General features: G+C 37.7%; 1 protein-coding gene across 5 annotated transcripts in view; it reads left to right on the top strand.

Annotated features, from left to right (window-relative positions):
- dtnba (dystrobrevin, beta a) overlaps window positions 1-16,289 on the top strand; it is a 36,201-nt gene extending 19,912 nt beyond the window's left edge. For 2 of the 5 annotated variants that reach the window (XM_073492967.1, XM_073492968.1), the window contains 12 exons: window positions 1,191-1,259; window positions 2,084-2,161; window positions 3,185-3,272; window positions 3,475-3,554; window positions 4,139-4,252; window positions 8,493-8,589; window positions 9,127-9,280; window positions 10,367-10,456; window positions 10,660-10,707; window positions 11,018-11,059; window positions 12,413-12,445; window positions 13,754-13,842. In XM_073492967.1, the coding sequence (XP_073349068.1) occupies window positions 1,191-1,259; window positions 2,084-2,161; window positions 3,185-3,272; window positions 3,475-3,554; window positions 4,139-4,252; window positions 8,493-8,589; window positions 9,127-9,280; window positions 10,367-10,456; window positions 10,660-10,707; window positions 11,018-11,059; window positions 12,413-12,420 (868 nt within the window). In that variant the 3' untranslated portion in view covers window positions 12,421-12,445; window positions 13,754-13,842. Of the gene's footprint in view, window positions 1-1,190; window positions 1,260-2,083; window positions 2,162-3,184; window positions 3,273-3,474; window positions 3,555-4,138; window positions 4,253-8,492; window positions 8,590-9,126; window positions 9,281-10,366; window positions 10,457-10,659; window positions 10,708-11,017; window positions 11,060-12,412; window positions 12,446-13,753 lie in introns of all 5 variants that reach the window. The other 3 variants (XM_073492969.1, XM_073492970.1, XM_073492971.1) reach the window with 3 other exon arrangements.
- Window positions 16,290-20,284: the final 3,995 nt, after the last annotated feature.

The following is a 20,284-nucleotide window of genomic DNA, read 5'->3' as shown; positions in this document are numbered from 1 at the left end:
ATTGACTGTATATAAAGATGGATGACATGACAGCTCCCCAAAAGTAAAACCAAAACTTCTCTATCGCCCCCTGGTGGCTGTTAAAGTATGATGTAAATTGTCCCATTTCGCCCAAAGATGAAGTCACCAAAGGGGCTGAGTCACGACAATCTTCAAGGATTTTAACGAAATTCATTGTGCTGTTATTACCACTCATGGCCACATTGGTTGCTGTTGAGCAAAAGTTTCATAGTCTTGCATTGAATGTAAATAGCACTGATATCTCAACAATATGAGGAGAAGCAATGTCAGTATTTGGTTTGGTATTTCCACATTGAAGGTTACAGACGTAGGGCTTAACAATATGCTTAAAATCATACATCTTTGGAACTTATTTTGTTGGTATGTAATTACAATTTTCGTCAGCAAGAAAAACATTTTCTGGATCATACTGGCACGATACTATTCCTCTGACAGACTGTGCACAGTAACACAGAATATTAAAGAAAGTACATACAACGTTAAAGCTGCATAAGACACTAGTTAATGTTCAGCCAGGCAACACTACATGTGAATGTTCACAACACTCAACACAGAAAATGGCCACTTTTCTTTACAGAAAGTGAAACATTTACTACTGAGGAGCAAACTCTAAAATAACATTTGGTGCGTTATCACTGGTAGAGTTACATGTTCACACAAAGTTCAGATAACACGAGACCTCGAAAGTCCCACCTCTATCGCCAACTACTTCGGTTGCTCCACCCCTTCTGGTGGATCAACATTGTTTGATTTTCCCAACTACGGCAGACTGGGTCAATACAGACCTCCAAACACTGGGCACATATTTAGGCCAGCACACAGAGACTGCACTTAGCACAGACGTGAGTATGATTATAATGATGCCGGGTCAGGTTTATTTTCTGTGTTTCATTTCCCTTCAGTCTGCATTCTCACTCTTGCTCTCTCCTTCTGTCTTTCGCTCCCTCTGCTGATCTTTGCCCTGTCTGTGTTTGCTCAGACAAGTACAATTCACTGTTGCATGATTGCACTCAAAAGCATGTGAGAGCGTGTTAGTATGTGAGTGTGAGTGTGAGTGAAAGAATGTGTGTTTTCTGATAGGCAGGGCTTCGTGGTTTATTGTTGTAATGTTGATATTCTTTCTCTGGTTTTACACTTTTAATACATACATTCTTTGTTTGTGTGTGCAGCCCCTCTCGTCCTATTAGGAACACCAGTGAGGCCATGTTGCTGTCCTCAGCGCCCGAGTCCTCCAAGAGGTACAGACTCACATAAAAAGAAGAAAAATACCAGTTTCGTGTTTGTTGTCATATTAGACGTTTGCAGTTTTCTGGAGCTAAGAAATAATGGGTTACATTGGTAATGAGTTGCTTGAGTCAACATAAAAGGTGTTTTATTAGCTTCCTTGATTCCCTTTTTCGTTGTAATTTACTATTTCTCTATTTCTCTATTTCACCAATTGCCATTGTCATTTCACTGATTAGATTTGAAGAAAATGAAAATTGGGTGTGTTATGCAGGAATTAGTAACAAGATAAGTCAAGGAAAGTAGAATTTGAGTGAACTGGCAACTATTTTAATAGTCAGATAAGTCATTTTCCTAATTAAATTTTCTAAACAGTTTGAGCTTTTGAATTGTTTGTATTTGCTGCATTTCTTTGTTTTATGTGATCGTGAGTTGAATGTCGTTGGGTTTTGGACACAAAACAATACATTTGAAGATGAGATCTTTGGCTAGAAAACACCAATGACAACGATAGAAATAAGTCCAGGATTTTATTGTTCCTTTTCTGATAAAGTCTGATATGATGAGATTACATTATATTGCCAAATCACAGAAACATGATCGTTTTTGCTGTATGCAGAGTAAAGAGCAAAATAACAGTAATACCATTTGCTAAGACAAACAAAAAGCATTATGAAAACATGTGATAGCATTTTATTTTATTTTATTTTATATATATATATATATATATATATATATGTGTGTATATATATATATATATATATATATATATATATATATTAATTTAATCTGAATATTTATGTTTATGTCCTGTCCTGTCTGTTTTTGTCTCATCCAGTTTGTCAGCCGCTCAGCGTATGAACGAAGAACACGCTCTGATCGCTGCGTATGTGAATCGGCTCCAGAGCAGTCCAAGGTGAGAGAGGTGACACAGCAGGGGGGTTACAAAAGGGAACAAGAGACCGTCTTGCGATTGCATCACACCAGCCATGACACATGTCAACATGTTTAATGCTCTGACCATCGCTACTTAGAAATCATTACTACATTATTACATTAGAACTCAGTACGTATGAGTCAGACCACACTCCTCTTCAAACTCGACCTTAATTTCGATCTAGACTACTCACCTATAAAGTTTTGTGACTGTATCTTGCAGGCTTGTGATGTAATTGTGTTGACAAATCCTGTCCACAAACAGACAGACAGACAGACAGACATATTAACACTTGGCGAAGTACTCAAACTGCTTCTGTGTTAGTGTCCACATTAGGACCACATTTTGCCATGATGACACACACAAAAACTGACTCAAGTTGAAAACAGTAACAGCTAACGCTGTCAACGCTGGTTATCAAGGAGGGTGAAAGGAGAAGAACAACATGCAGCAGTACAGTTGGGCCTAATCTTAGTCAGACTGTATCCACATTTGATCTTCATAGTGAAGAGCAAAGATCAAGCAAAAACAGTCAGTATGTAAATAATGTTTAGACATGACAAACTGAACTCATGTTGTGCTGTCTAGTGTGTGCCAATGATTTAAAAACCACTGTCCACAATCAGCCTCTGGGGCAATATATGCACTCAGTAGCCAGTCATGTGTTTCAGTGAAACATCCCAACTAGTCTTTCGACGTCATTGATGTGTCCAGCATCCTTTTAGCTTCATTTAGTCATTAAATAGACAGTTTCACATTACCATCCAATAACATCCTTTTTCGCCTGAAAGCAATCCAGAGTTGCAGTGGGTTACACAGGGTTGGCATGTTCCTCTAATGCTGACCACATAGTGGCAACAGCATATAAGCTCCCATTTCTCACATTCTGACATATTCATACTGTAAATGTATCTTTGACAACTTAAGAACATATAAATGACCATGAGTTAATGGTGCTTTCAGTCAGTTGCTACTGTAATGTCTCTCCTCTGTGTGTTACAGTAGTGTTAACAGTCCCAGCAGGCAAGATGAGGAGCACAAACTGATCGCCCGCTACACCTCCAGACTAGCGGAGACTGACGGCACAGGAGTGAGTCAATAACACCTTGTTTTCTCACAAATTGCAAATACATAAATACATACATATACACAGAGCTCTGACGCACAGTTGTAGGCGGACTATCTCTGATCTTAAAGCTCTAAACTAAAATCTTCAAAATTTTAGGTGATAATTTATCAACTCATAGTCTGTGCAAATCCAACGAGCTCCAGTAAATGTGTGTGTTTTTCAGGTGATACCAAACCGGAGCATCAACTTTGATGTGAACAAACAGAAGAGGGAGCTCATCGCTCAGCTGGAGTGCAAAAACAGGTAGAAATGTGTGAATAATGGATGACATTTCCATTTTAATTCATCCCCTTTTAGTTGGACTGCTGCTCTTTTTAAGTCTGTAACTTTGTAGTTGTGTTTGGGAGTGTATATAGATGTGCAGACTGAGGTGCTACTGCAGTAGGATTTCAATTGTCCCTGCACTGGTTGTTGTACTGGTGTCCATGCCCAGTTTTCCCTCATGTTTATAGAACACTGGAAATTATGCAGCGTGTCATTGTTTAAAAAATTATATTGTTTGATAATGAAGGCAAAAAATAACGATGTGCACTTACAATGAATGTAATGTTTGTCACGTGCAAAACATTAACTTTCGCCTTTTTTGTGGTATTAAACACTGTCAGCATGTTAGTTCTTTTGGCTAAAAGAAAGGTACATTCCTTCACAGTAAAAGTGCCCTGTGTGTATATTTGGATATATCAAATGTTTGAGTTTGTGTTTTCTAAATCCAACATGTACTTTCAGAAGTCTGCAGAAGCATGCATCTGTTGTTGTCTTTTCGCAGTCTGTTCAGTCATGTAACGCTCCCCCAGCCTCAGCTGACGAGTATGTTTTTCATTTCCCAGAGAGATCTTGGCAGAGATCAAACGTCTCCGTGCAGAGCATGACGCAGCGTGCCAGTCCAGCCCGGAGAAGGGCAGCACCAACCCAACCCTGCTGGCCGAGCTTCGCCTGCTCAGGTAAACAAACACTCCACCATAGACCAGAAAATACCAGGAGCTCGGCAATGTGGTCTCCTGCTGCACGGACGCATACAACAACGATTGTGTTCTTTGTTTTGAACCTTGTGTGTCATACCTACTGAAATTATGCCAAAAACCACTTTTCAAAAACAATCAAAGGTTGTCAGGCCCTTACCCCGCATTTCCTGCATTGTGTGCCACAGTGTCAGATTTGGCGGGAAATCTGCCGTGTTGCTTTGCAGCACAGAGGGAGAGTGCTTTATGGCAGATGGTGGTGACAGATGGTGGATTAAGTGAAAAGCCAATATAAAATTCCAACATGTTTATGCTTTTTTGGTAAACACGAAAACTCAAAAGGAAGAGGAGGGAGACTTGATATAAATAATCTGAGAGGGAGAGAGTTGCAGAATACTGGTGGTTTACAGTGCGACAGAGCAGCTTTAACTCTACTGTGTGATCATAACATCATAACATCTTTAAACCTGCTGCGGTAAACGGTGGCGTTCGGACATACGGCGATAACATTACTTGCCTGTTGTTTTGTTGTTGTTGTTAACCAATAATTATAGTAATAGGCCGCTAATTACAAACTGAAAGTGTCTTCTCCGTACAGCAACATGCAGATTTCAGTTATCACGAAACAAGAGTTAATCAACAAGACTATGGAGGAGGATTTCTGGTCAAAGCAAAAACCAAAAGTGCCTATTTGGCAGTATTTCAGATTTAAAACCAATGCTAATAGGGAATGTGATAACGTTAATGAGGGAAAAGTAGCTGATTACTTCACTTAGAAGTTGTAGATATGCAGTCTGTCAAATGCCTTCTAAGCTTGAGCGATTTCCAAAATTTTATATCACGATACTATCCTGCCCAAATATAATTCGATAATATCTAATATCGCCCAAAGTCTAATGCCTTCATTAAACAGCTCACTGTGTCTGCTTCTTCTTGTTCCATTATTCCAATAGAGTGTATAAAACTGCTCCTCTTTCAATTCTTCACACTGATCTGCTGTCAGCGAATGCTGAAAACGGCCGTTGTCTTGTTTTGTAGATGCATTTTTGATGAACGATAGCAGTAAGATAAAATTTCCTCTCATGCTATTCCTCCTTTAAACTTAGCAGTATGCAGTGCCGTCAAGGTCTTTTTCAATGGGGCAACTAGGGGGTGCCAGATTCAAAAGTTTTCAAATTCTGCACTTGGTGGCTTTAAGTGTTGCAACTCACAATATGCACTGTTTAGTTATTTGTAAATGGTGTTGACTGGACTATTCAACTATACTGTGATGAATGAATTTTCTACTATCTGACTAAATTACTTGCACGTGTAGTAAAAACTAACACAACCTTACTGCCACACATTACATAATTCCTTGTAAATACACTGTTTGAAGGTAACTACCCTGAAATGACCAACTCTCCCCTCCATCTTCTCATCTTAACAGCTGATACTATAACTACTCATCCCATGCGTAATTTACAACCATTACCCATAAAATTGCTATCTGGAGTTGTCCAATGATTTTACCTCTTGCAGCTAATTGCAGTCATTCCTTTATAATTATTTGCTTCCATACCACAGTAGTATTATGAAGTTTGTTCTCTCAACAGTGTTTGTGTACATGTGCAGGACAGTTCTTGCCAGTGGTTTCTCAGTCTTAATCCCTTTTTTGATCATCTTTAAGGAGTTTTTTCAGCACAGATTCAGGATGAGACAGCATTATTTAAGAGAACCTCTAGTAAATATGTTCAATTATACAGATAAAATGGCCCCACTGTTGGAGCTTTACTTTCGAATCATAATGACTTAAATCTGGAGTTACTGTCTGACTCAGACTCGTTTTACTTGTTTATTTACTCATTTATCCTACCGTGTGATGGGGAGCCAAGCAGGAAAGAAGAGCTGCTTTAATGTCCCATCCAGACCACATACTGTTTGGGAACAAAGATTGTAAACACCTCTATATGTTTGTTACTCTGTTAGTTACATATGCTGGCTCTGAAATCTTGTAAGTAGTAAGGATTTATCATTTGACTTCAGTTCTGATCCAGTTTGAATGCCTTGGTGGTCTCCATGATGAACATCCCTGCTGCTTCTGCCATCAGTATAAACCAGGCTTGATTGTGCTTTTAAGATTTTTAAAAGTTTGGTTTCATAGTTTTGTGGTCAGTCTCAGATGCTTATGACGCTCTCATGTTCCACGTCAGCGAGCTCTGCGTCTCCTCTCCCAACACTGAAGCAAAAGAGTCACCCAGGAAAATGTCAAGGATTTCTGACCTTGTGTTCCTTTGCCTCTGATCTCCAACCATCCATGTTTCCATATAATCACACTATACAATTTACATTTTCTCTGGCTATGCTCTCACTTGACATCTGCTGTTTTGGAGCAGTGATGTCCTGGGAGTTTTTTAGGATGATGATCTGAGTACCATCAGTCTTTTATTGTGCTAGCCAGGGGACCTTCTGCCTAAGTGTAAGAGAGAAACAGGAGTTTTGGAAGTTTCTAGATTATTTTTTATCCATTCATAAACCTCATCAGACATACTGGAGTGTGTTAGCATTCGCTCAAAGTAACTTAACATTTACAACCTGCACAGGAAAACCAATTTCCCAATTATTGTTTTGGCTGATTGAGATTGTTATGAGGTAGGGGTACAAATTACCACTCTCATCACAATACAGTATTATACCAATTCTTTTGACAGCGATACAATATATGCTGATATCAAAAAGTTTGCCACAACGCAATTTTGATTCAATACAATGTATCATCTGCCCATTTAACGCAATCACTTACAAAAGAAGCTGCCGCCCCTTTTCGGCTTTTGGCCAGAAAAGAATAGAATAACATTATTGTCTCACCCTGGAAAATACAAACACAAACATGTCCACAGGATTTAAAACAAAAACAAGACACATCACATCAATAAAGCGAAGATCCCTCAACTTTACATCTGCAGACTTTTTCTCCACTCATAGCTTTACAAATTACATGTATTATTTAGACTTTTTCTTACTTAGTGATGGTTTAAAGGAGACATATTTTGCTTTTTCATTGTTTTCCTTTCCTTCAGTGTCTTATATAGGTCCTTGTGCATATAAAAGATCTTAAAAGTTAAAAAAAAGCCCAAAACCAGGACAATGGAAGCTGCTTTCTCCCACAGAATACGCTGCTCCTGAAACACCTCGTCAGTAGTCCCACCTTTAATTCTGAGACTTCTTCACATCACACTACATCACCATGTCACATATTTGCATAATTTATACCCACATTGACATTTGAAGTTTCCACTAACTGGAAACTGAAAACATGTGAGCGGTGATGTCTCAGGCGTGCGTGATCTGACCATTCAGAGCAGACTGGGTATTCGGGAGGAGACAGGAGCTAAAACAGAGCGTTTCAGACAGAGGGTGAAAACTCTGCTGCAGCACTGGACAGTATGAGAAAACTTGTGTTATGTGTTTTTTGAGCACTAAGCATGTAAAGTTATTCTAGTAGTAACCCAAAATAAAATTATGAACCTGAATATGAGCACAATATGTCTCCTTTAAGTCACTGCATCTGCCACCAGAACATCACGGTTGAATATCAGCCTGCATGCACTTCTTTTTCAGCCTAACATTGATGAAACAGAGCAGTTAATATTGTCATAGTGAGAGCAACAAGTAAGCAGACTGTGGAGTGAGATGTCCTGTTTGTCTGCCGACCCGTCTTTTCTCCAGAATCCCAAATATATCAACACTGCTGATTTATTTCCAACAGGGGAGTAAATATCCTCATCATCTTTTCTTGGCTGCTTGCCGTTACCTGCCTGGTGCTAGCACTTTGTGCTTAGACAGCAAAGGTGACACAGTGCCAAAGGCATATCTCAAAGATGATGTTGTGGATTGATGTTTTCATGTTTCATTGATTTTATTGGATTGTAGATCATGAGTTGATTTATTGATCCAAAGCAATGGATCAGTCCACCCCAGTTGCATGGCGAAGTCAAAATAAATGTGTACTAAATCAACTCTGGAGATGAATGAAAAAGTGTGACATTTTCCAGCTTGCTGTTCTGTTGCCTGTCTATATTCCTGTACCCTTGTAGCCTCAAATTCTTGTAGTTTAAATGTGTCTCCTGCCTTCTGTGAGTCCTTGAGTTCTTTTATTGCTGCCTCCTGACACTCTGTTATATGACAGTAATGGAGGGTGTGTGTGTGTGTGTGTGTGTGTGTGTGTGCGCGCGCGCTGCAGACAAAGGAAAGATGAGCTGGAGCAGAGGATGTCATCTCTGCAAGAGAGCAGGAGGGAGCTGATGGTACAGCTGGAGGGACTGATGAAGCTGCTCAAGGTGACACACTCACACACACACACACAGACTGCCTGTTGTTTACAGTGTGGTCACACAAGAGGGCAAAGTTTACCTTTTTCTTCACACCTCCTTGTGTCTGTCCTCGCAGTAACAAGCCTCACTTTTCCCTCTGCTTCTTCCTCCTTAATAATTGCACCTTTTCTAGCTCTGACTGTATCTGACCTCTTCTTTTCAATCTTTTTTCTCCTCTTGTGTTTCCGACCGCCCATGTAGGATGAGGAACAGCGACAGGCAGTAAGTTTACCCCCTTATGTTCGACTCACAGTGGTGTAAATGTGAGACTCAGCCCTAATATCATTCAGAAGCTTTAAATGTGAAAATTAGTCAGCTTTACAAGCAACTGCCTCATTTTTCCGATTGGGACCTAAATAATGGCTCGGCTTTTCCCAGCATTAACTAGAACTTTTACTACATAGTGGAGATGATGTCAGCTGCAACAAAAATCACAAGTTCGATGTTTAAGTAAGTCTTAAATAATGACAATGATGTAACAGCTCTTATAAATCCATCTCTCAGGCGCAGGCAGCTGGCTCTTCTCACGCCTCTCCTTCTCGACCGAGCCCGTCAACCGTCCGCTCTGTAGGTGCTGTGTCTCCTCAGGCTTACATGTACCCTCCTCAAGATTCACTTGCGGGAGTGGGTGGCGACGTACAAGAAGCATTCGCCCAAGGTAAGAGTGGAACTTAAAGTAGAACATAAAACAAGTAACATATAGATCTGATGGGTTTGGTTTAGTTATAGCTCTGAGATAAAGGTACTGAGTAATTAATCTATACTGACTTTCTTGAGATGCACAAGAGAGATGTTTTCTTGAAGGATTTAGTCAACAAGGTTTTCATGTTGCTCCACCAAACTATTTCCCCGTTAAAGGGGAATTACGGTATTTTTTAAACCTGAATGTTTATCATAAAACACGTGAGTTGGAAAAAGTGCTTTTCTTTAAGTGAAATTAAATCAAGTTGTAAAACTCAGGTTTCCAGATAAAAAGTCTGACTCTAACCCTTATAAAAAAATATATCCGTATTTTAATGCTCATCTGAAAAAATGTTGTTGTGTTGTAATTCCAGCTGTTTCCCACATTTTTTATTGCATCTCTGCTCAGCTAAAGACACAGTCGTTCAGCAGTTTCCAGTCAGTGTTTCAGATCATTCTCACCTTATTAGCAGTTCATGGTGCACTGTAAAACCTTCATCCTGTAATACAAACCACTTGACAGGAATAAATAATTCAAGAAGTAGCCCACTTGTGAAGGAAATGCTGTGTCACCGTAAAATGTTATGTTTAACAAGAATATAAGGAGATTGGTGTGAAACATTTAGTCAGATCAAGTCAGATTTCATTCATACAGATCAAAGTCTCAAATCACAAATTTGCCTCAGAGGGCTTGAAAGATGGTAATTAAGTGTTTGTTTCTCCAAGATGTACATTGTGTGTTTAATGAATCTCGCTCTGCTTTAAATATACTCATGAATAAATGTGTCACGTGTAAGAAAAGGGAAAGGAGGTGAGCTGATTTTAAAAGTGATGAGTTATATTGTCATCATTACTTAAATTCACATAATATCATCAGGACATTGGGGTGTTTTATGATTTTGTTGTAATTGACAGCTAATAACGTGTCACTCATAAAATGACAATAACATTTGAGGGTTATTAGTCACTATGAGTGTTCGATTTGTGTAAATTTAATCTTTGCTCTCTGATGTGCAACACTACACGATCATTACTTTATTTTTGTCACTTCTCTTCTCCTCAGGCCCAAGAAGGAACCTGAGGAATGACCTTCTGGTAGCAGCCGACTCCATCACCAACACCGTGTCCTCACTGGTCAAAGAGCTCCACTCTGGTAAACATCCATAGTATCCTACAGATGCTCTTTTGACATCTGTTTAGCTTCCAGATGATCTATATTTCACAAATTAAGGCAAAACATTAGGTTTGTTGTATCTGTCTGTTTTCTCTTTAAAAGCCAATATAGAAATTAATTTATAGAAATTATTTTTTTTGTCCAAAACGTGTTCATATGTTGACTTTTTACCCTCTTTTCAGATGATGTTCGGGAGGAGGAGGAGAGATTGCTGAATGGGAAGGACAGAGGTAAATTAATCTCCTCAACATCTCACATTATCTTTTCCACAAAATCATTATCCTCTTTCATCTTACTGACAAAACTTCACACTAACCTGATCATTATAATGCTTAATATTTGCACTGTGACTAACATGGGTCGCTTGAGATGGATTTCAGTATTGCTTAATTAACACATCTACAGTGAGAAGCTAGTAATTTGTGCCTTAAGGGTTTACCTTTTAATGCAAAACCAATACCAAACAGCAAAATAACATAATAAATACATTAAATAACCAATCAATAAAAAATCCACCATTGATCCCACGTTTTCTTTTAGAGGGTTATTCTGAAGATTTTCACATGAAAGGCAGAAAAACTGGTGAGTTTTTCATAACCAAAATCAACTTTAAATCTCTTTTTTTTCACTTAATAAGTCTGTCCACACATCAGCTGAGTTGATCATGTCTCTCGGCTCTTTAGGACACGAATGAACTTCTTTTTATTTAAATAGTTAACCCTGGTAGCTCACCTGGTGGAGCGTGTACCATGTATCAAGTATCAAGGCTGAGTCCTTACTTCAGCAACCTGGGTTTGATTCCGGCTGAGCCCATTGCTGCATGCCCTCCCCTTTCTCTCTCCTGCCTTTCCTGTCTCTCTTCAGCTGTTACTGTCTAAAAAATAAGGCAGAAATGCCCCCCCAAAAAACCATAATTGATCATGAATAATGAACTGTAACAAGACAGTTGTGGAGGACTATTAGATCTAGCAAAAGTCTCAAATACAGCCAACAGCATCACCAGCAAGTAAAATAACTAATTTAGCAGATGGCCCTTTTCAGAGTGTTAGAATATGGTGCCCCAAAGGCTCTGAAAGATAATGTTCTGTTTGCACAGGTTGCTATCTCACAAAACAAGATTAAAAATAGACATTTCTCTGAACTTTAGGAAAGCTACAGTTAGTTAAGTTGCAGGAGTTACAACTTTATCATTCTTATATGTGACTTAAATCCCAGCAGGGCTTTGCACTTATTTTTTAGATAAGATAGCTTAATATCCTGTGCTATATGATCCCTTGTATAGTCTCTTCAGTTGTTTGGAGATAATTGAGTCTTTTTCTTTTGCACACATACGTGTCACTCTGAATGATATCATGAGCTACTTGCTAAGTCTATAAATTCACGTGTTCTTGCGGCTTTTTCTGTATGTGTTTCTGTGTGTGTGCTGTGTGACCACGTGCACACCCTCTGTACGACTCCACTTATTCTCCAGGTGCTCTCGTCTGTACTGCAGCAAGCTTCATTAACATGCCATCTCATTAGCCATGCTTTATGGAGCCCCTCCTCTTTACAAGAGGACCGCCTGCAGAGACCAAGTGGTGAAACTACTTCCTGGTCTGCTCTCCAGGCTCAGACTAAACCCTTATTAGAATACTAACCTGCAGTACTAACCCAGCGACCCCTGAACGGCCAGACAGACAGGAGGCCAGGGTTCAGCCCCACGTTCAGCACAGTTAAGTCTTAAACCTTTAAAATACTGTGTTAGACTGTCCAAATTAGAGGTTTTGTTCTGTGGATTTGTTTAGCACCTGCCGAGAACAGTCATGTTTTATGATTCTATGCGAAGTACTGGTCTGGTTTTTATTACAGTTTCTGGCAGAAGCCTGGAGCACTTGTTTTAGCTTTAGACTGCACTATCATCTGCCAACTACTAACAAACCTTGTTTCTCTCTTTAGCAGGTTAAAATAATCGCAGGACAAACAAAGACAGTAAGTAATTCCTTTTTTAATTACATGATAATAAAAACTTTGTTTGTCTCAGTATGTTACGACTGATTTTTAGCACACTCTAGCTCTAAACTAGGATGTGCCTAGTGCATGAAAGTGTAAGGATGCTACTTTCTTTTATCATTTATAAAATTTGATTTTATAATTGTATCATAAATCAGTTAGTAAGTGTATTTATTGGAAAGACGGGCTGTAAAAAACGTTTCTGCTCTACAGCAAAAAGGCTGCATTCATGTTTATGGGAAAAATGATTTGATGACTCAAAGCAACACCTTGTTTATGTGTTTGGACTTGTTTGCACAGGCCTCCAAACAGTCTGTTTTTGGTTCCTCCTGATCAGCACTTTGTGATCTTTTATTTCAGTTCATGCACAAACTAAGCGATGCACTGTCAACCAGGGACAGAAAATCTGAGGAGTATTTTCTTGGTTTCTGATTTTGTCATTTTTATTTAAAATAAAAGCATACATTTCTTTATTAGATGACAGTCAAAAAACATATTGTGTCACTAGAAACTGTATTTCAAAGAATATTTATCAAATTTGAACTGATATGATGTTTTCTCGCGGTACTTTTGTAGATTTGGTAAAATATGTTTATTCGCTTTCCTCCCAGGAGTTAAATGAATAAACTAATGTCATTTTCATGTGTGTACTGTAAATATGAAACCACAGCTTATTAGCTTATTTTAGCCTTAGGACTTAGCCTAAGCCTTGTTTCCACATACAGTAGCTCTGTGTACATATGCAAGTCAACCCTAAAGTCTATTCAGTGTTATGGGGACCTCCATGATTTTCCATGTGGTTGCGAAACTCCTCCTTTCCTCCTTTCATTTGTTTAATTTATATAAAACCCAAAGCATAAACACAACATAATGTGGTTTTATTGGATGTTATGTGCCAGACTTTTTATTTGCCAGGAGCAGTAACATCTTTTAGTGTTGTTGTCATCATGATTGGTATAAGAATAAACAAAAAAGATTCACTGTGTTTATGAATGTGGTTTAGAGGTGCGGGTAGGTCCATTTTTTATCTCTCGACAGAGCCAAGCTAGCACTTTTCATATGTTTCCAGTCTTCATGCTAAGTTAAGCCAACTGGCTACCGACTCTAGCTTCATGTGTAACGTACACACACAAGCTCGGTATCGATCTTCTCACCTTACTCTTGACAAGAAAGCCAATAGATTTATCTACCAATGTCAAACTATTCCTTTAATTCCTTTAATGACAGAATATAAAAGAAGCTGAACTTCTGATTAGTTGTCTGACTGTTGTGTCGCTCTCTTCTCAGACAGAGTGATGTTTCGTCACGGCCAAAGAAGACTGACCTTGCTGGGATTCAAATATATCTTCTTATATTCATCGTTAGCCAGTGGGGATTAGAGCTCCACCGCCAATCAACCAATCACGATGCTGGACACCAAATGGCCGCTGGGTCCCTACTGATGTATAGCTGTGATTCTGTGTGTGTCTTGTCACTGTGGTTTTACTTTTGTTTTGATTTGATCATGCGTAGCTAAACGAGGAATCTGAAACCTACTGATTTGTACTGTAGTCTGCGTGTGTGTTTGTGTGTGCGCGCTCTGCATTTTTGAGGTGCGGGAAGGTTGAGCAAGTGAGATGGAGACAGAAAGATGCCTGTGGGAAATTTGTGAAGGATAAAAAATACAGGAAAGTTTCAGGATGGAGATACAGGATGTAAGAAAAGAAAGTGAAAAGGACGAGAAGTGAGTTGTAACGTTTTAAGTTTCGGCACTGTGTGCTTAGTATTTATTGCTTTTGATTTGATTTTTGACATTTATTCATTCAGTTTGAGTGTTCATGTGTGCGTGAGTGTGGTCAGGCCCTGCTGAGATGATAAGCTTTAATGGGACGTTTCCTGCTAGATCGAGCCCAGCCCCCTCTGGCTGTGGCGGTGATACGAGGTGAAAAGTTGAGGTCCCGGTCCTGGTCCAGGTGTCTGAAACCTGGATGAAATTATTGCGATGGGTGCTCGTATGATAGCAGCTCAGGTTGTCCAGGCCTCTCTGTATCTCGGTACTGCAGTGGGACTCCGGTCAAAGAGGAGATATCTGATAACTGTGTGTGTGTGAGAGAGAAAGAGAGAGAGAGAGAGAATATAAGACAATTTGCTTCAACAGGATCACTGTAGCAACAGAGTAGAAAAGTGTGAGAACTGGGCGATGGAATTACTAATTACAATTTTAAAAAAAATATATTTAAATCAGTTTACCCACATTACAAATATGATGATCTTTCCAGCATTTTCTGACATTTTATAAAACAAACAACCAATCGATTAATCAAGAAAATAATCAACAGATTTATTGACAGTGAAAATAACCATTAAGTTACAACCGACTTCAATGCTAATACAATTTCTTCTGAAAAAAGTAAAATAAGAGAAAACATCTGTATTAACAAATCCACATTCATTTACATTTTATTCATTTATTTATCTGGCTTTTGTCCAAAACGACGTGTTATTAAGGTTCAGTCCAAGCCACACTTGATAGAAGAGAGTGCCACTTACCAAAACAACTTGAGTTTCAGTAAATATTTAGTACTTTAAGTGGCCCATTTTTAAAAAATCACAGCTCGAGTTTGGGAATCAGTTTTTAAGTATAGTAACACACAAACACATTAAAAACGCTTTTTGGTGGAACTTATTTTTCTTGAAGAAATACTGTATTCTCAAAAAAATCTAATATTTTGTCATTTGGGTGAACTGGTCCTTTAATGAACCTGCAATTAACCTCAATGTTTCTCAACATAGAAACACAACAACTACTGAATATAAATATACACATCTTAAATTATATTTTGAGCTTTTGTCTCCTGAATAATTTAACAACATTATAACATGATGTGAACATATCACAGTTTATCTCTGAAAAATCCTGTTTGTTCCTGCTAGTCTTGCAAGCAGAATATCTCTGAATACTTTTTTATTGTTGTAATCAGGAACAAAACACAGCCTAAACAGAAATATAAGATACTTGACTGGAGTTTTCTTAGTGCGGTGATCCTTGGGAGTTGTTGTTGACTCATCTCCTTTAAGTTTTTACTTTTACAGTCTTGTAGTTTTCGACCTGAGGTTTCAACCAGCTGAGTTTCTTGTTCACTCCAAGCTTCAAAGGAGCTCCAAGTGCCCATTCCCTAAAAGGATCTATGCAAAAAACACAGAATCAGACTTTTCTTTTTTTTATAAGCGCTGCCTGCCCACAATAACTCCTCACACTTTGCTACTCTTTGAAGTCTTTCAAAAACATGCAAAAGATTTTGAGACTTCTCTGTGGATGTCAAACTGCACCCAGCTCTCCAAAAACCTTCAGACTTATATATTTATGCAAATCAGAACATGACCCAAAGTGACTTACTAAGCTTGCATCAGGTCAGGTTGTTTTATTTTCATGTAACAGATGTGAGATAATTGATCAAAAAGATGTTTTAAGCATTTCAGCACAAGTTTGTGCTCACAGGAAGCTGTAATTATCTGTTTTGTACAGTTTTGGATCTGTTGGACAGTTTGTTTTGTCGTTCAGACTTCACCAGCCCTCCAAATAGTTTGACTGACTGCTTGTGACTGAAATGTATCATATTTTCAGTCCGTTGAATGATGAACGGACTGTATGAGTGATATAATAAATGAATGAGCTCATGTTTAGTGTATATGTGTGAAAGAGAGAGTGAGAGAAAGTGACAGGACAGACGTGTCTTGACATGAAACTGTTAACACCTTCAGCTCTGAAGCTGCTGGAGCTGACAGTGTGAGTGAAAAGTGTTGATCTGTGTTTCATCTGCAATAAATGATATTTAACGTCAAACTCTGAGTTGAGTCTCTCTTTGTGACTGTTGGTCTTGATCCCCAGGACACAAAAGGCTGGGCAGAAACATAAAACAAGTATATGTGATGTATAATTCAATAACTTCTCCATGACTTTCCACTACTATGTCATAGCTTTCCTATGACCTCAACATTTTAGTCCCTCCTGGTTTGTTCATGTCCGTGTTCCCTCAAAGCTTCGCTTTGCACTTCAGTTTGGCAAAACAATATGTAATGTAATAAACTGGTGAAACAAGTTGGAAACTACAGTGACCCATTTGTAAAGTCGCCTGGAATAATCTTTTCCAAATCCCATGATATTGCAGCAACTCCAAAACTACTGTGAACAGAGAAAATAAACTAGAGGCAAGAGAATTAAAAAAGATAAGAGCATGGCTTAAAGGAGATTGTTTGATTTGAACGATTTACATGAAAAGTTTTTTAGTTGCACCACATGTCACCTATTTTTAGACTATAAAATGTACCAGGCAACAAAATAAAATTCAGTAACTTGAGAAAAGTTAGGATACAAAAATCCACTGGTTTAAGTATTCTTAGCAACACTACAATGTAAAAGTTCTGTATTATAAGTAGAAGTCCTTCATGGAAAATGTTACTTAAAGATGCACTATTAGGTTTTGGGAAGAAATTTTAATCAGAAGAGAAAGATTGATGATCTTTTTATGCCTAAACAAACTAAATACACAAACTCTTTTTTTTCATGACTGAATAAACAAACTGACCTTAAAGGACAACACAATTTCATACTGTTTTACTTTGTTTGTGTGTGGCGGACCCTGCCACCTTTGTAGTTTCAAACAGTGTTCTGGGGACCTTATTTTCCTCTGAGAACATCTTGTTTATTCAGTTATGGAAAAAATAGATATTTCTGAGTTTGTATTATTACCTCATTAATATTGTAAATATTAAAATTCAGAGTTTGAATTTCTTCTCAAAAACTACATAGTGCCCCTTTAACTAAAAGTATGCAAATATTCTGAGCAAAATGTCCTCAAAGTACATTGGGAATAATTCGATAGAATAACGAGCCTATGTAAAACTGATGAACAGTATACAGTATAATGACATTAATATAGCTAAATAATTGTGTAAATAACATTTCACTGTTGTCCTAGTAGAGCTAAGTAATGTAATAAGTAATAAGTAATGTAGCCATGTAATTAGTAACTATAGCTTTCAGGTAAGTGACAAATAGTCAAGTAAAATGTAGCCTACGATATTTTGTCTGAACTTCAATGGAGTAAAAGTAGAAAGTAGCATTAAATGTACCTCATTTACCTCAATTTGCAGTTGAATGCAGTACTTGAATAAAAGCATGCATTCATTCCATCACAGGTAAAATCACATTGTCAAGGGGACTATAAAACTTTTTGTTTAACTCCATTAAATTCGTAAAGCACTGTTGCTTAATTCTATACATTTAGAGGTTTTGCTGCTTTACAAAGTAAAGTAAAGTAAAAGTAAAGCAGACAGGGCAGATAAAATGTGAAAAGACCAAAGGACATGAGCATGGAGGAAGTAAAGACAATAAATTGATAAGAACAAAACATTGTATATCAAACATTTCCAAAAGCTTTCACAGTTGGTTTGTCTCACAGTGAAAGAAGTACTACATTGAAAATCTGTTTGACCTCTTGTTAACAACTTTATATATTGTTTAAGTACTTTAATCATCCATCATGCATCAAATTTAACAACTGAAAATATGTTTTGCGGTAACACTTTAATAACCACCATTAGTTAGTAATTCTTTGTTTCACTGCTAACAAACAATGAAATGCTTTATAAACCATTTGTTAAGCAGTTGTAAAAGTTTATTTAAAGATGAACTACACCATGTATGAACCATTTAAAAGTATTATAAACGTGTTGCAATTTAACAATAAACTATTTCTTAACACATGGTATATAAAGCATTTCAGTGAAATAACTTAAGTTTAATTAACTAAAAATTGAAGTGTTACCAATACAGTGTTTGCTCCTGAAATGCAGTGGTGTAGATGTTTAAAATAGCAGGAAATGGTAAGCAGAAGTGCCTCAAAGTTGGATTTAAGTCCAACACTGTTCAACAAAATTCAAGTATTTTAGGAATGTAGAGATAGTACAAGAACTGATCACAGTAATCCGGGGAGAGACACTTTTATCTTACTCCTTCCTCTGAGCGAGTGTTTTGGTCATAACCCAGTTTCTATAAATAAACACCCCGGCATGGACTCCAAAAATACACCCAATTTTTCTCCTGCATGTTTTTAACTTTCTCCCTGATTTAGTGTCCTCATTAGTATGGATGAGCAGTTTGTGCCTTTCCCATGAGCTTCCCCCAGAGGTCATGACTGTGTGTATGTGTGTGTGTGTGTATGTGCGTTTGTGAGAGTGTATGCGTGGAGGGGGTGTAAACTATAGACTGAATAAAGCTCATTGAGTTGTTGTCTGTTGTTGGTGACCTCACTGACTGCTATAAATAACCCTTCCCACCCAACACCTCCTATACTCGCTCACAACACCCGGTGCAGTTATGACCCTGTGTAGTGTGGATCTAAACACTTTGTTCTCCTCGGGGGTCAAACTGAGTCTAACCCTCTCTTCTGGAGCAACGACTGGCAAAAATCAACTAGTTATAATGCAATAAAGGTCAATTTGGTCTGATTGGCAGTAGAAGTAACTTTTGAATCAAGGAATCAAGTTATCGATTAGCCGTTAACAGTAAGTTAATTGTGAATGATTTTGATAATCAAATAAACGTTTCAATCATTTATTAAGTGCGCACTATGTAACTTTTGGTTATATAGTTTGAAATGGGCCGTGTGCCGTCTTTGCTCTTAACCCACCATATCTCAAAATACAAGCCTGTTGCTCTGATGTTTATAAATACAAATGGAAACAAATGGCTTTAAAGTTCATCTAAAACTCAGGTTAGCTCTTAAAAATGCTATTCCACGTATCAAGAGCCCTGTCTCTTCACTTGTTTACATGCCGGTAAAAAAGTTGCATAGTGCACCTTTCACCTTTATATTTAATTATGAGGATTTGCTGTTTCTCTGTTTATATCATTGTAAATGAGGTAATTTGGGGTTTTGGACTGTTGGTTGGACAAAATAAGCCATTTTAAAACATCAAATTGGGCAATCTTTAATATTATATGGACTAACTTCAGTATGAGTTAGTGGAAAATCAGTGAAAACCGCCAGTCAGTATTGGAATGTAACTAAGTATATTTACTCACTGCACTGCACTGTGCTCAAATTTCCATTTTCTCCACTTTTTACTCCACCACATCTATGTGATAACTCCAGTTACTTGTTATTTATCATTTTAAATTGAGTATTTTTTGTTATTGGATGGACAAAAAAAAGAAGCAATTTAAAGACATCAAGTTGGTGGAAAGTTGATAAGAAATTCTGAATATACTCTTTAGTATGAGTTAATGGAAAACACCACTAATACTAGTACTGTACTTAAATGTAATAATTACACTTCTTTGCAGACTGCATGCAGCATCAGAGTCAAAGTACCATATTTTAAATAGGTTCTTGGCAATCGGATTAAAAAACCCTGATTCTGATAATTACTAGCTCACAAACTAATTGACCTTTAGTATTCGATAAATACATGCATGTAAATATATATACTGTACTTTATTATATTTTCCTTGTACTTTTGATACTAAAGTGCATTTAATATAATTTAATATTCATGACTTTTAGTTAAGCACTAGTTTGGGTGACTTTCACTTTTATCAAAGTAATATTGTAATGATATCTTTACTTTTACTGAAGAATGACTTTTGTAGTTGTTGTTTTTTTTACAACACTGTCAATTATGCATCCAATTTATACTGTTGTGAATAAAAAGGTTAAAAAAATAAAAGGTTAAAGGTTCATTTATAAGTCATTTTACAATCCCTTCATGCTACACATGAAAAAGGAGTCTCACAGCCTGAGGAATAAAGCTGCTCCATAGTCTGGTGGAATGGCA

This window comes from Pagrus major, chromosome 22 (genome assembly GCF_040436345.1).
Source record: "Pagrus major chromosome 22, Pma_NU_1.0".
NCBI lineage: Eukaryota > Metazoa > Chordata > Actinopteri > Spariformes > Sparidae > Pagrus > Pagrus major.
Note: the sequence above shows the minus strand (reverse complement) of the source record. Positions and strands in the feature narration are given on the sequence as shown.